The sequence below is a fragment of the Monodelphis domestica genome, chromosome 8, assembly GCF_027887165.1.
Source record: "Monodelphis domestica isolate mMonDom1 chromosome 8, mMonDom1.pri, whole genome shotgun sequence".
In the NCBI taxonomy this organism is placed as follows: Eukaryota; Metazoa; Chordata; class Mammalia; order Didelphimorphia; family Didelphidae; genus Monodelphis; species Monodelphis domestica.
This window is the reverse complement of record NC_077234.1, coordinates 34421488-34434100: the sequence shown is the minus strand read 5'-3', so window position 1 is coordinate 34434100 and position 12613 is coordinate 34421488. Positions and strand designations below refer to the sequence as shown.

General features: G+C 42.0%; 1 protein-coding gene across 1 annotated transcript in view; it reads right to left on the bottom strand.

Moving 5' to 3' along the window:
• The window catches only part of FNDC3B (fibronectin type III domain containing 3B), a 323317-nt gene that overhangs the window by 99134 nt on the left and 211570 nt on the right, over positions 1-12613 (bottom strand). Inside the window, exons 5-6 of the mRNA XM_056806864.1 lie at positions 7208-7451; positions 2024-2323 (exon numbers count right to left, since the gene is read on the bottom strand). Coding sequence (XP_056662842.1) covers positions 2024-2323; positions 7208-7451 — 544 coding nt within the window. The remainder of the gene's footprint in view (positions 1-2023; positions 2324-7207; positions 7452-12613) is intronic.

Below are 12613 nucleotides of genomic sequence, written 5' to 3'. Positions count from 1 at the left end.
TTCCCATCTACCTAAAGATTGCTCTAAAAGCTTTATCTGCCCAGGATCTGACTCATAATGAGTTCACAATAATGATACATTCCTGTAGGACTTGGTGGCTTCAGAAAAAGGACAGTGTCTCATCTAACATCTGACAAAAGCCCACGTGAGGTTGGACTTAGGATTTCTAAGCAAGAATGGCTTCCACAAGAAGTCAGAACCTAAGTCATGCCTCAATGCACGTGGGACCAAAATCTCTCCAGCAGAAAGCCATCCTCATGAGCATCCAAGCCTCACTGGCCCAATGGGTAAGGGCGCTATATAATTCAAGTTAAACCTCAAAGCTATTCTTCTGTCTGTCTGTCTGTCTCTTCTGTTTCTCTAGATGAACTGAATGGAAGGAATGCATCTGTGAGGTGTAATTATTTGGAGTCATCCACGGGCCCGAATTCTGCTGAAGACTAGTTCTTTTGGCCTGAATGGCATTCACATCTGCTGGTTTGGGCCATGAGAGGAGGAAGGATGTCAAGGGAAAAACTCTCTCTGACATTTTAACTTACAAAGATCACAGGGAACAGAAAATTATACAGGGCATGTGAAGACAAAAAGATGTGGGTCACTAGGAAGTATGAATGGGAAACAAGGCGCTAAAATGTTGTTCCTGTGCTAAGAAATACGTTGGAGCAAGCCTGCCAAACCACAACAGAAATTTAGAGTAGAGCCATTTGGGCATTTTCCCATATGAGATTATGGTTTTTAGTCAATGTTTGTGTGTATATGTGTTTGACTTAGTGTGTGATGATGGGGGGCTTGGCACAACAGACATCATTGTTTACATATATATGTTCAAGATAGAAACATACATATTTTTAGTCCAGACCTAGAGATTTTAGAAGGGAGAAATGCTGTGAAAATGGCATCTACCACTACAAAAGGACACCAAATCTGCAAATGATCGTCTTAAAAATGATCACTTATCATATTCATCTATTTAATGAATCCATTGATTCATCTATCTTATCATCTATGTATCTGTCTATCCATCTGTTTATCTATCTGTCTCTCCATCCACCTATTTATATAACCATTCATCTCTCTATCTAATCATCTGTGGTATCACCTATCATATCCATCCATCTAATGAATCCATTGACTCATCTATCTCATCTATATTATTTATCGCATCCATCCATCCATCCATCCATCCATCCATCCATCCATCTCTTTCTCTATCCATCCATCCATCCATCCATCCATCCGTCCGTCCGTCCGTCCGCCCGCCCGCCCGCCCGCCCGTCCGTCCGTCCGTCCGTCCGTCCGTCCGTCCGTCCGTCCGTCCATCCATCCTTCCGCCTACTTATATACCCATTCATCTCTCTCCCTATCTAATCATTTGTGGTATCACCTATCATATCCATCCATCTAATGAATCCATTGACTCATCTATCTCATTTATTGCATCCATCCATCCATCCATCCATCCATCCATCCATCCATCCATCCATCCATCCACCTACTTATATACCCATTCATCTCCCTATCTAATCATCTGTGGTATCACCTATCATATCCATCCATCTAATGAATCCATTGACTCATCTATCTCATCTATATTATTTATTGCATCCATCCATCCATCCATCCATCCATCCATCCATCCATCCATCCACTCATCTGTCTGTTTCTCTATCCACCTATCCATCCATCATATCATATACCTGTTTTATGAAAACAATAGTATAGTTCAATCATTTTAGTTATGTCTAATTTTTCATGAACTCATTTGAAATTTTCTTAGCACACAGATACTAAAGAGGTTTGGCACTTCCTTCTCCAGTTCATTTTACAGATGAGGAAACTGAAGCAAAAAGGGTTAAATAAGTGCAGGATCACACAGTAAGTGTGTGAGACTGATTAGAACTCTAGAAGATGAATCTTTCCGACTCTAGGTCTGGCGCTCAATCCACTGCGCCAAAGCTGCCTGAAAACAATGTACACAGAAATAAGACTTTTATTTTTAAAATCAAGCCACTTGTGGGTTTACCTTGTGAGTCACAATCGTTGGACTTGGGGCTGCTTCTCGCTCGTCTTTCAGTCTTCTTGATGCCGGGACCCCCCCCACCGCCGCCTCCTCCACCCCCGCTGCTGCCTGCGTTGTGACCTTTGCCGTAACCATTGTACACAGTTGTGCAGTTGCTCAGATGGCTTTTGTAGAGAGAGGAAGGGGGGCTGTTGAGACGGTTTTGGCGGTCGGTCTGGCGTTCCTTCAGTTTTTTGTGCTGGGGCTTACTGTACTGGTCTTCTCTTGTAATGTAGCTGGACATTCCATATAGTGGTATGATTTCTGCAACAGAGGATGAAAAGTCCATTGAAATGACTGTGGGAGCCTCTCTTGGTGGACAGGGCTTTCTCCTTCCTCTAATTACCTTGTATTCTACTTATTTCTACTCAAGTCAACCATTTAGGAAGTGCCCATGAGGGCATTTAAGTGTTTAAAACCCCTGTGGCCAGGGCTGTTTTTGATTTAATAATCTCTCTAAGTCCTGGATGCCTCGGTCTGTGTTCTGCAGGAAACAGATAAGAGAATCAGCACTGGTTAAGGACTTGCTATGTGACATTAAATGCTAGTCACACCAAATAGGCTAAATAAATATCTCACTGGACCATTACAACAACCCTGGGAGATAGATGCTCTTATTGTCTCCTCTTTTACACCTGAGAAAATGGAGGTATTTTAAGTGATTTTCTCAGGGTCATACAACTTAGGATGGGTATGAGGCCAGATTTGAACTCATACACCCCGTGCTTTATCCAAGGTTTTACCTGGCTGCCTTGTACACAGTAGGTGCTGCAATAAATATTGGCTAAAATAAGGTGAATTGAAGAAAATATTACCTAAATTTGGTGGAAATAGGAACATTTTTGACAAGCATTTAAAATATTAGAGGTATTGTTTATTTTTTATCTTCCTCTTAACCATTTTTTCTCTTCTTTCTTTTCTTTTTATAAAAAACTCTTACCTTCTGTCTTAGAATTAATATTAAGTATTGGTTCTAAAGGCAGAAGAGCACTGGCAATGGGGCTTAAGTAACTTGCCCAGGGGGACACAGCTAGGAAATATCTGAAGTCAAATCTGAACCCTAGACCTGTCTCAATCCACTGAGCTCCCTGGCTGCCCCTTACACGACTTTTTAATTCCAGCAAAACTTAAGAACATAAATTAGCTCCAGATTTGATAAGAATCACAGTGCCTAGCTCTGCCTCGTCTTGTCTGTCACCTAGACAGGAGCAGAGAAAAGAACCCAGGATTGGGCATCAGAATCTGTTTGGCTTAGGATCTCTGCTCTGCCTGGGACCTTGGACAAGTCACCAACCCTCTGGACTACCATTCTTCTCCTCCTTCATAAAAAGAACAGAAAGGAGGAGATTCCCGCCAAGTCTCTTCCCGCTCTCAATCTACTTTCCTAAGGTACCTGAATTTCCTGATACATAGAATGGCCCCTCACGGATGACTGGGCACAGCGCAGGGAAAATTAAATGGCAATGAGTATGATGACAGGGTCAGAATCCAAGAATTTTAGAATTGGAAGTGACCTCAGAGTCCAGGCATCACATAAAGGCTGGAACACAACACATAGGGTCTACTGGCTGTCTCTTGATGGCCCCTGGGAACGCTTAATGATGGGGAGGATGGATGGGACTCTTCATTCCAGTCCATTCTATTTCATGGCATTTCACAGACATTGGAGAGACCAAGTGAAGGCCCTGCAGAAGAGGGTCATCTCACCATCTGGAGCGGATGCTGATTTGAAATGTTCAGCTCTTCTATTACACAGTTACCAAGAGGTGAATGGAATGGTGAGAATGATACTGACCTCAAAATGTGGACTTTTTCAAATGACTTAGCACAAGAATGCATGAGGAAACTAGCAACTTGCCACAAGATCACAGACAAAATCTAGATGATTTCATTTTAAAATCTCAGACTAGCCTTGGACAAGAGAAGAGAAAATGAATCTCTAGATGCTAATTTGTACATTTGGGATCTTATGGGTATGTAATTCAAATAATAAAAATGACAACTAGTATTTATAATTTTATAGATATCATAAATAGATCTTATATGTAAATATACATAAATCTGTATTTATAATTTATATAATATATACCATAAATACAATTTATTGAATTATATACACATTTTTATATAAATATATTATAATATATAAATAATGATTAATAATATAAATCTGTTACATATTGTCTCAGTACAGCTCGGACATTTTGGTTTCAGAACCACTTTGTATTCTTAAAATAGCAAATTCAGTTCTGGCCTCAGACATTTTCTAGCTGTGTGACCTTGGGCAAGTCACTTAACACCTATTGTCTAACCTTTACTCTTGGAACCAATACACAGTCTGGATTCTAAGATGGAAGGCAAGGGTTTAAAAAAATAATAAAATATATGAAGGACTCGAAAGTCCTTTTGCTTATGTGGGTTATACATCTATCAATATTTGTCATATTGGATACTAAAGCATATTAGTATTATTAGGAAAATAGTTTTGATCTTGCTGATGCTTTGGAAGAGTCTTTCATATAAAAAACTTTCACTTCATATTTAGAAGAAAAGGTCAATATTGATATAAGAATTCTTACTCCAGATGAGAATTTCCCTCCCAGGAATCTATATTTCCCCAAAGTCCTAGAGCCAGTTTAAAACTAAGACTTTATGGACACCTTCTCTTCTTTCCTAACAATCTAGTTAAGTCATTTCTTGAAGGCCCCTCCCACCCAAATTGCTTTAATTTACAGTTGGATTGTATTTTAAATAATCAATTTCCCGAAGTAAAACTTTGAAAACTATCATTCTTGTTATACTGATGCCAGTTTGCGTTCTCTCTCTCTCTCTCTCTCTCTCTCTCTCTCTCTCTCTCTCTCTCTCTCTCTCTCTCTCTCTCTCTCTCTCTCTCTCTCTCTCTCTCTCTCTCTCCCCCCATATCAGAAATAATACCCAAGATCCTAACTAGGAAAACAAAATGGTAGACAGATAAATGGATGGATGGAAGTCCATCCAGCACAGTAAAAACAGGGCCACTTCTGCCATTTACTTAGCCAGTGTAACCTCTGGAAACCTCACCTTTCTCATTTCTAAAATGAGAATAACTTGGTGTCCTTACTTCCAAGGGTTGTTGATCTCAGACAAGCCCTATAATCTCTCTAGTCCTCAGTTTCTCATGCAAAATGGGGAGGATGGACCAGGTGACCCCAAGATCCTTTCCAGCTCTAGGATCCTTCATAAGGTACTCTGTAACATTTAAAGTGTTATCTGGACGTCAAGCACTATCATTGTGGATGAGTGAGCAAATGATGAGACAATAATTGTGTGGCACATAATAAGTGCTATATAAATGTTGATTCTCTGCCCTACCTCGCTGACAAAAGACTCAATGAGACAACAGAAGGAAACCTGGATTTACAGTTGGTGGAATTGGCTTTAGATCTTGCCTTGGCCCGGAACACCATATGACTTTGGGAATGCCACTTAACCTCTCACAGATTCCATTTCCTCATCTGTAAAATGAGGAGGTTGGATGCCTTCCAATGCTAGGACTAAGACCCAGTCAGGTTGCCACCAGGTTATTTTGTCTGATATTGTGGGAAAAGCTTATTGAGTATTCCAGGACAGAAATCTAGAAATATTCTTCTTGGAAACCAGTTCTAGAATTGTCTGACTCCTGTTCTCCTTTTCAAAATACTGGGGGAAAGAGTTGCAAGGTCGGGGAATGCCATTTACAATGTAAGAAACTCTTCCTTTGCATGTATCAGTAGATCCTGGCACTACAAACTACACCCCAAACCCGTGATAGCCTCTTGGACCCCAGCAGGCTTGATGTTTTTGACAGATGTGGACCACAAGCACAGCAGTTTGCTAAAGTTGCATTTCTTTTTCCCTTTAGGGCAATTAGAAAGGAAATAGAAGGTATCTTGATATTTACTATTTTAAGCTGAAATTAAGGAGGAAAGAAATGATGCCAGGACCCTCATTCTGACTGAGGACTCAAATCCCACCTGAGATGAAATGATGGTACACAGGATAGTTGGCACCCCATGAGCCCCCCAAAATGCTGTAAAAGTACAAAGACCACTAGCCTTAGGGACCGCCTTGTTCATCCCACTCATTTAAGAGATGCACAAAGCCAGGCACAGGGAGCTGCCATGGTCTCATAGGGAGGGAGTAGGAGATTTGGACTTGGTCCCCCCAGAACCACCGAAGGGAACCACAGAACCTTTCCTTCAGGTTTCCCAGCTTTGGTCATCACGAGCCCTATCTGTGGCATTTAGTCATGGACAAGAGCCACTGTGAAATGATTTTTACTTCCTGGTCATCCTGCTGTTGATCCTTGGGAGAGAGACCACGGACAGGCTGGAGAACCCGAACCTCTTAGCTCTCTAATGGGCTGCCCATGGACGGGGCCCCAGCCAAGAAGATCCTCTTTATTTCCCAAACAATCTCCTGCCACACGGTGCCCTTCTCTGCTTTCCAGACCTGGATTATTCAGTTCTCGCATCCTAATCACACCAATCATGCCTGTGCTTCTGGAAAGGGTGTCCATCCGCTCCCCCACGGCTCCACTCACCGTACACACAACTTTTTAAATGAAAATGTGCCTTCCCAGCGCCATTCCCCTTTGGGGGCCATCACTCCAAGTGGGCAAGAAATAGTTCTGATTTTGTGTTTTATCTCGACCTAGTAACACAGAGCCTGGCAGCTAGTGCTCGTGAGCAATTGTTTTTATTTGTCCCTTCATGTTGCTGGGTGACCCGGACAATCTCTGGTCCGTGCCTATACACGTCCCATTTTGTAGTGTCAGGATTAAAACTTGGCTCCATAGATGGCGAGCCAGCCTAGTGATGGGCACGTCCTTGCTGTATGACCTCTGCTAGCCAGCCTTTACCCTCCCCTGCCTGGGAACCACAGTCAGTATCAGTTACATGATAGTAGGTAACAAACAAACAAACAAACTGAGGTCTCTGAGACTCTGAAATATGGCTGTGTGCTATCATTTGCAAAAGAGGAACTAATAACTAAAAAGAATTGCTTTACGGTAAATCAGAGAGAAAGCAGAATCCTGGCAGAGAATGGTCCTCCCACCAAGACCTCCTCACCGCCCCCTTCCTCTTCTTTAAAGGAGCCCATTGGGGGCTGTGGCATTGTCCTGCTTACCTTGCTCTCCGTAGAGTGTGGGGGGAAGATGGTGCTGAGGGAAAAACCCAGGTGGCATGTCTCCAGGTCCGGTGACAGGGGGATAGAACGCCGTGTGCGAGTTATGGATAAAATGAGGGTGATGGGCGAGGTACGGAGGTAAGTGGTGGGTGGGAGAGATGGCCGAGGGGTAGCTTGGGGGGTAACATTCGGGGGACTGGGGCGTGACCACCACTCGCCGGACTCCCGTGTTGTCTTCAATTACCTACAAAGGAACGAGAAGGGGGAAACTGGTGAGTAAACACTCTAAAAATGCCCCCTATCTTTTCTTTCACCATAGATGACTTTCAGGGTATACTGATTCCAAAGACTACTATTAAAGATGGCAATAAAAAGAGCTAGTATTTAAATAGCCCTTATCTTAAAGGATTATCTCCCTAGCTCCTGGCAAACTTGTGGTCAGTATTATAAGAATGTCCATTTTACAGAACAAGAGATTGGCCATGGCCATGCAGTCAGTAAAAGTTTGGGGTGGACCAGTCTTCCTGATGCCAAACACATTGCCCTAGAATGGCATTTTTAAAGGAGAAACTAATCACCCAAAGAAGTACTCGTGAGCCTGTTTATTGGGAAGAATAGAGAAAGCAGAAAATCTTGGCAGAGAACATTGGTCCTACCACTAGTCTTTTTACTACCCACTTATTTCTTTTTGAGCCATTTTCACAATCTGGTTTACACCTACTGGTGCTCTACTAAAGGGCAGCAACTAACTCCTCAGGGCCAGATGCAAATGTCATTCATCAAGTCATCAGGCATCACTCTTGCTAACCCTCCCATCCCGGGAACAGAGCTCTTGTTTCTTGGCTTCATAGTTCTTCTAACTCTCATTCTGGGCCACTTCCTTCTCTGGCATCCTCCAGGGTGTCTGCTCTTGGCCCTTCTTCCATTGATCTCCCCTCCCTAGATGGTCCATGTTGGCAGCTTAAATGCTTAGAACTAGGCAGGTGTTTTCCAAATCCCCACTTCCAATCTGTATCCCAACTTCAACTCTGTTGCCATTTGGACTCAATAGTTCCCACTAAAACAATATTCTCTTCTAAACTGTTCTTTTGGGCTTGGGTTTGAGAGAGAGAGATCTTTTTTCAAGGTTAATTTATCTTATCACACTTTTTCATATATATAATACCACATGATAGATACCACCAGCTCTTTTTCTTTTCTTTTTCTTCTGTTAAAAATTCTTATCTTTTGTCTTAGAATCAATGCTGTATATTAGTTCCAAGGCAGAAGAGTGGTCAGGGCTAGGTAATGGGGGTTAAGTGATGAGTCACACAGCTAGAAAGTATTTGAGGCCAGATTTGAACTCAAGACCTCCAGTCTCTAGACTGGTCTCTCAAATCCACTGATCTACCTATCTGCCCCTGACCATTGTTTTACAAAAAGGAAGAGAAAAAGCTCTAAACCCTTCAAATAGAGTTTTCCCTTTTTTACTTCTGTAAAATCTTTCTAGTCCTCCTGATGGAACAGTCCCATTATAACCTCAGATATATCACCCCAGAAAAAAATGAGATCAAGCGATAGGCAGGGAGGCTCCCCTGATTTGAGCTCAGGAGAAGTATTAACTGGGCACGATTTTATAATGAGATGCCAACTCTACTTATCTTTGGCTCATATCGGGCTCTAAAGTGACAGGCACTTGTAGCATTAAAACTTTCATCAGCAAAGAAAAAAATCTTTTCATCTTCAAAATTTAATTAAGCAAAGGCTTAAAAGACATCTTAGAATCACCCAGACAAGAATGGTTTCTAATTTTAAAATAAAAATAGATCTTTCATTCATCCAGGCATTAGAATACATGCTGATGGGTGTTTGTAGACTGTCTCTTTCTAGAACCAAGAACCCAGGGGTTCTGCTCAACAGAAGCCCAGAGAAGGAGAAGGAACAGAATAGCTCTTAAGGCTGAGGGGTTCCATAAATTAATCGATGAGAGCAGGTAGGATGAGGACCAGGATTGCCTTCATCGAGGTGTTCCTGCTGCATAATATATACCAGACACAGATCAGAAGACTTATCAAACCAGCCTGCAGCCCTTGGGAGTCATCAAATAGGGCAATCATGGCACAGGAAAGAAGAATACTAAGAGAAAGGGCTGTGCCAAGGAGGAGGCTGGAGAAAACCTCTGGAACCCCCATTTCCCATAAGCTGTGAGCCTGGCCGAGAGGAAGGGGCAGGCATGGAGAGTCAGATCTTTATGTTCCTTTGCTGCAGGAAAAAGGCTCTTCTAGCCTCTGGCATTGTTGTCACTGATTTAAAGCATCACAGATTTAAAGCTGGCAGGGGTCTCTTTTGCTGATGAAGAAACTCAGGCTCAGAGAAAGAGAAAATGACTAGCTCAAGGTCCTACTGGCCTTAATGGAGCCAGAAGAAGGTTGGAGGTACAGTGAAAAACACAAACTAGTATCTGGAGTCTGAGGATCTCAGAACCAATCCTCCTGATGTTTCTGATTTCTGTAACTTTAGTCAAGTCAAGATGTGGCCCAAAGTTCTTACTCTGCAGGTGAAAAAACTGAGGCTCAAAGCTCTTTGTGGGCTAACTTTGTTACAGTTTGAAATTCTGTAACTTATTTAAGGAATTCTTTGTATTTGATTTAATGCTAAGAGTTTTATAGCAGCTCAGGAGAGAAAGTATTAAAGTTCTGACTCGATATTTATGACATCAACCACTGACCAGGCAAAGATCTCTATGTGGGTCCTTTAAAAAGATTAAATTTTTTAAAAGAAGGATTTTGGTTAATAATTTTATTGTTTACATTGCCTAGGTTTCTTGTCTCCCTCCCCCACCTCTCTGCCACTCTCCAAGAAAGTAATTACTTATAAAAAGGAATAGACATACAAAAAAATAGTTAAATCAAACAATGCATTGAAAAAAACAATCTGGTATCATGTGGAATATTCATGCCTACAAATGCTACTCTTTCCCACGTACAGAGGTGGTTTCACTATCCCTTCTGGTCTTTCTAATGCTACAAACCTCCATTTTAATAATTTTGTGGCTGTAGCCCTTTCACTGCCCATTGCTGAAGTCGTAGAGTAAGTTGGTGCTCTCCTGCCTCTGCTGCCTTTACTCTGCATCAGTTCAGAGAAACCATTCTGGGCTTCTCGGCATTCATCATGCCCTTCATTTCTTATGCATGATATTATTCCATTAGATCATGATCTGTTTAGCCTCTCAATTAGGATTTTTTAATGACTGAAATGCCTTTACACATCACTTTTATCAAATATTTCAGAAATGGCACAGTAAGTCTTTAAATATTGACACCTTTCAGGGCAGTCACGTCAACAGCTACTTTAAGTTCAAATTAATACCTAAGATTAGTAAGTCACTTAATCTTTCTCCCCTCCATTCTTTATAAGCTGGGACCGTGTTTCTTTTTATTAATTGTATCCCCACCCTGTAGCAAGTCTCTGGCACTTAATAAATGTCAATTACATGGGATTGGACCTCAATTTCCTCATCTGGGAATTGGGAAGAATAATGGCACCCAAAGAACAGGGAGGATCAAATGATATCACATGGGTAAAGTGAGATATAAATGCAATCTATTAATCACTGGTACTTAATCATTAATCATTATTAATCGATTATTAATTATTGATCAGGTGTAGCTGCAAGGCACAATGACTGAGCCCTGATTGGCCTGAGAGGTGAGGCTCTCAACTCTAGGACTCAATACTCCTGCACTGAGGCACAACTTCCTCTTTGGAACCCGTTTCAACATCTTCAATGAGACAGAGCTTGGAATGGCCTCAGAGTTGATTAGTCCCTGACCTGAGGCTCTGAGTTGGTTCTGGAGGCAGCAGAGGCCAGGATCTGAGTTGATGTGTTAGAGCTTTTGGAATCCTAATTAGACCCAATAGAGCACAAGAGACAAGGAAATCCCAAGATCAGCTGGAAGACCCTCAAATAGTAAATTATCATCTGTAAAAACGCCACCGGCAAATGGGCTGAATGGTCGGTGATCGCCTCTTCCTGTGTATAATTAGAAATCTGTTACCCTAATCTTTTTAATGTAATATTTTAATTATTGATGATTAATTTTAATTTTTAACCTGTATGAGGTGACAAGCAGTGGAGATTTAGATCATGGAACCAAATATGGTAAGAAGAAGGACGGTGGGTGGACAGGATGGTAAATCTAGGGCTGGAGGGGTCTCTGGGCCGCACGTATTCACTTTCTCATCATTTTACAGAGGAAGAGACTAAGGTCCAAAGGGATAAAATTAAATTCCTGAGGTCACACAGGTAGCCAGGACGGAAAGCCTGGACAAACATCACTTAAATATATCTATTTTAATTTACATTTTCAAACTAAAGCCAGAGCAAATAAAATCTCTAAGACAAACACTTCAGTTCAAACATTTTCTCCGTTCAATCCTGACGTCAATGGGCTTTCATTCAGAACTCTGCATCAATCTATCAATGAGCCTTTATTAAGTCTCTTTAATGTACCCGGTCCTGTGTGAGGCATTGTGAATACAAAGAATTAATCTCAGAAAAATGACTTCGAGGAGACGTTTCCTTGTGATGTGAGGAGGGCACAAAAGGAGGAAAGGAGGAAACAAGGGACCATCTTCAAGCATCTGAGACGATCTGACATGAGGGATGGAGGGCAGCTGTCTGAGCTTTCCTAAAGTTGGGACATCAGGAAATGGGCTTATTTCAGCGGGGTGGGGGATTTAGGCCAGACGGCAGAATTTCCTGCCTGAAGCACACTGGAATGTGCTCTGTTTCACCAAAGACTAAGAACAGGATGGCCCAAAGTAGGTGGATTGCCCAGATGGGTTGTCCAGATTCCTCCTGGCCCAATGTCTACATGAATGAGTGAGTTTTCTCATGGCTTCAAGGCCAGGATGGTCTACTTATAAAAGATGCTCTCAAAGCACCTTTATTCAATCACCTCCCAAATGAAGCCAAAGAGACCCAAAGGAGGTGCATCTGGAAGACAGGCTGCCATCTTTAATTCCATCCCTGGAGGTTCTCTGTCGCTTGTATTCTCTTCAGCCCGAGCCTCCTGCCATAAACATCTCATTTGGCTTTTTTGGGGTGCAGGAGGAAAGGCAGGTAAAGAGACTGTAGGATTTTGGAAGTCCTAAAGGGCCCCACTTTGGTCTCTTTTCCAATTCAATGGGTGCTATTGTCTTGGGATTCTTCTTGTCTTCCCATCTCTTTTCAGGGAGGATGCAAAATGTGGGGTTGAAGGCACCTCTGAGCATCAATTATAGAACGAAGCACAGAAAGATACAATCAGGACAGTGGCCCTCATGTCAGAGACCCGAATAGGCTAAAAGATGGTCTCCAATTTCCTCCTTTGCTTACTACCCAAACCCCTCAGACAACCCAGAAACACAGAAGACGACAAGTCA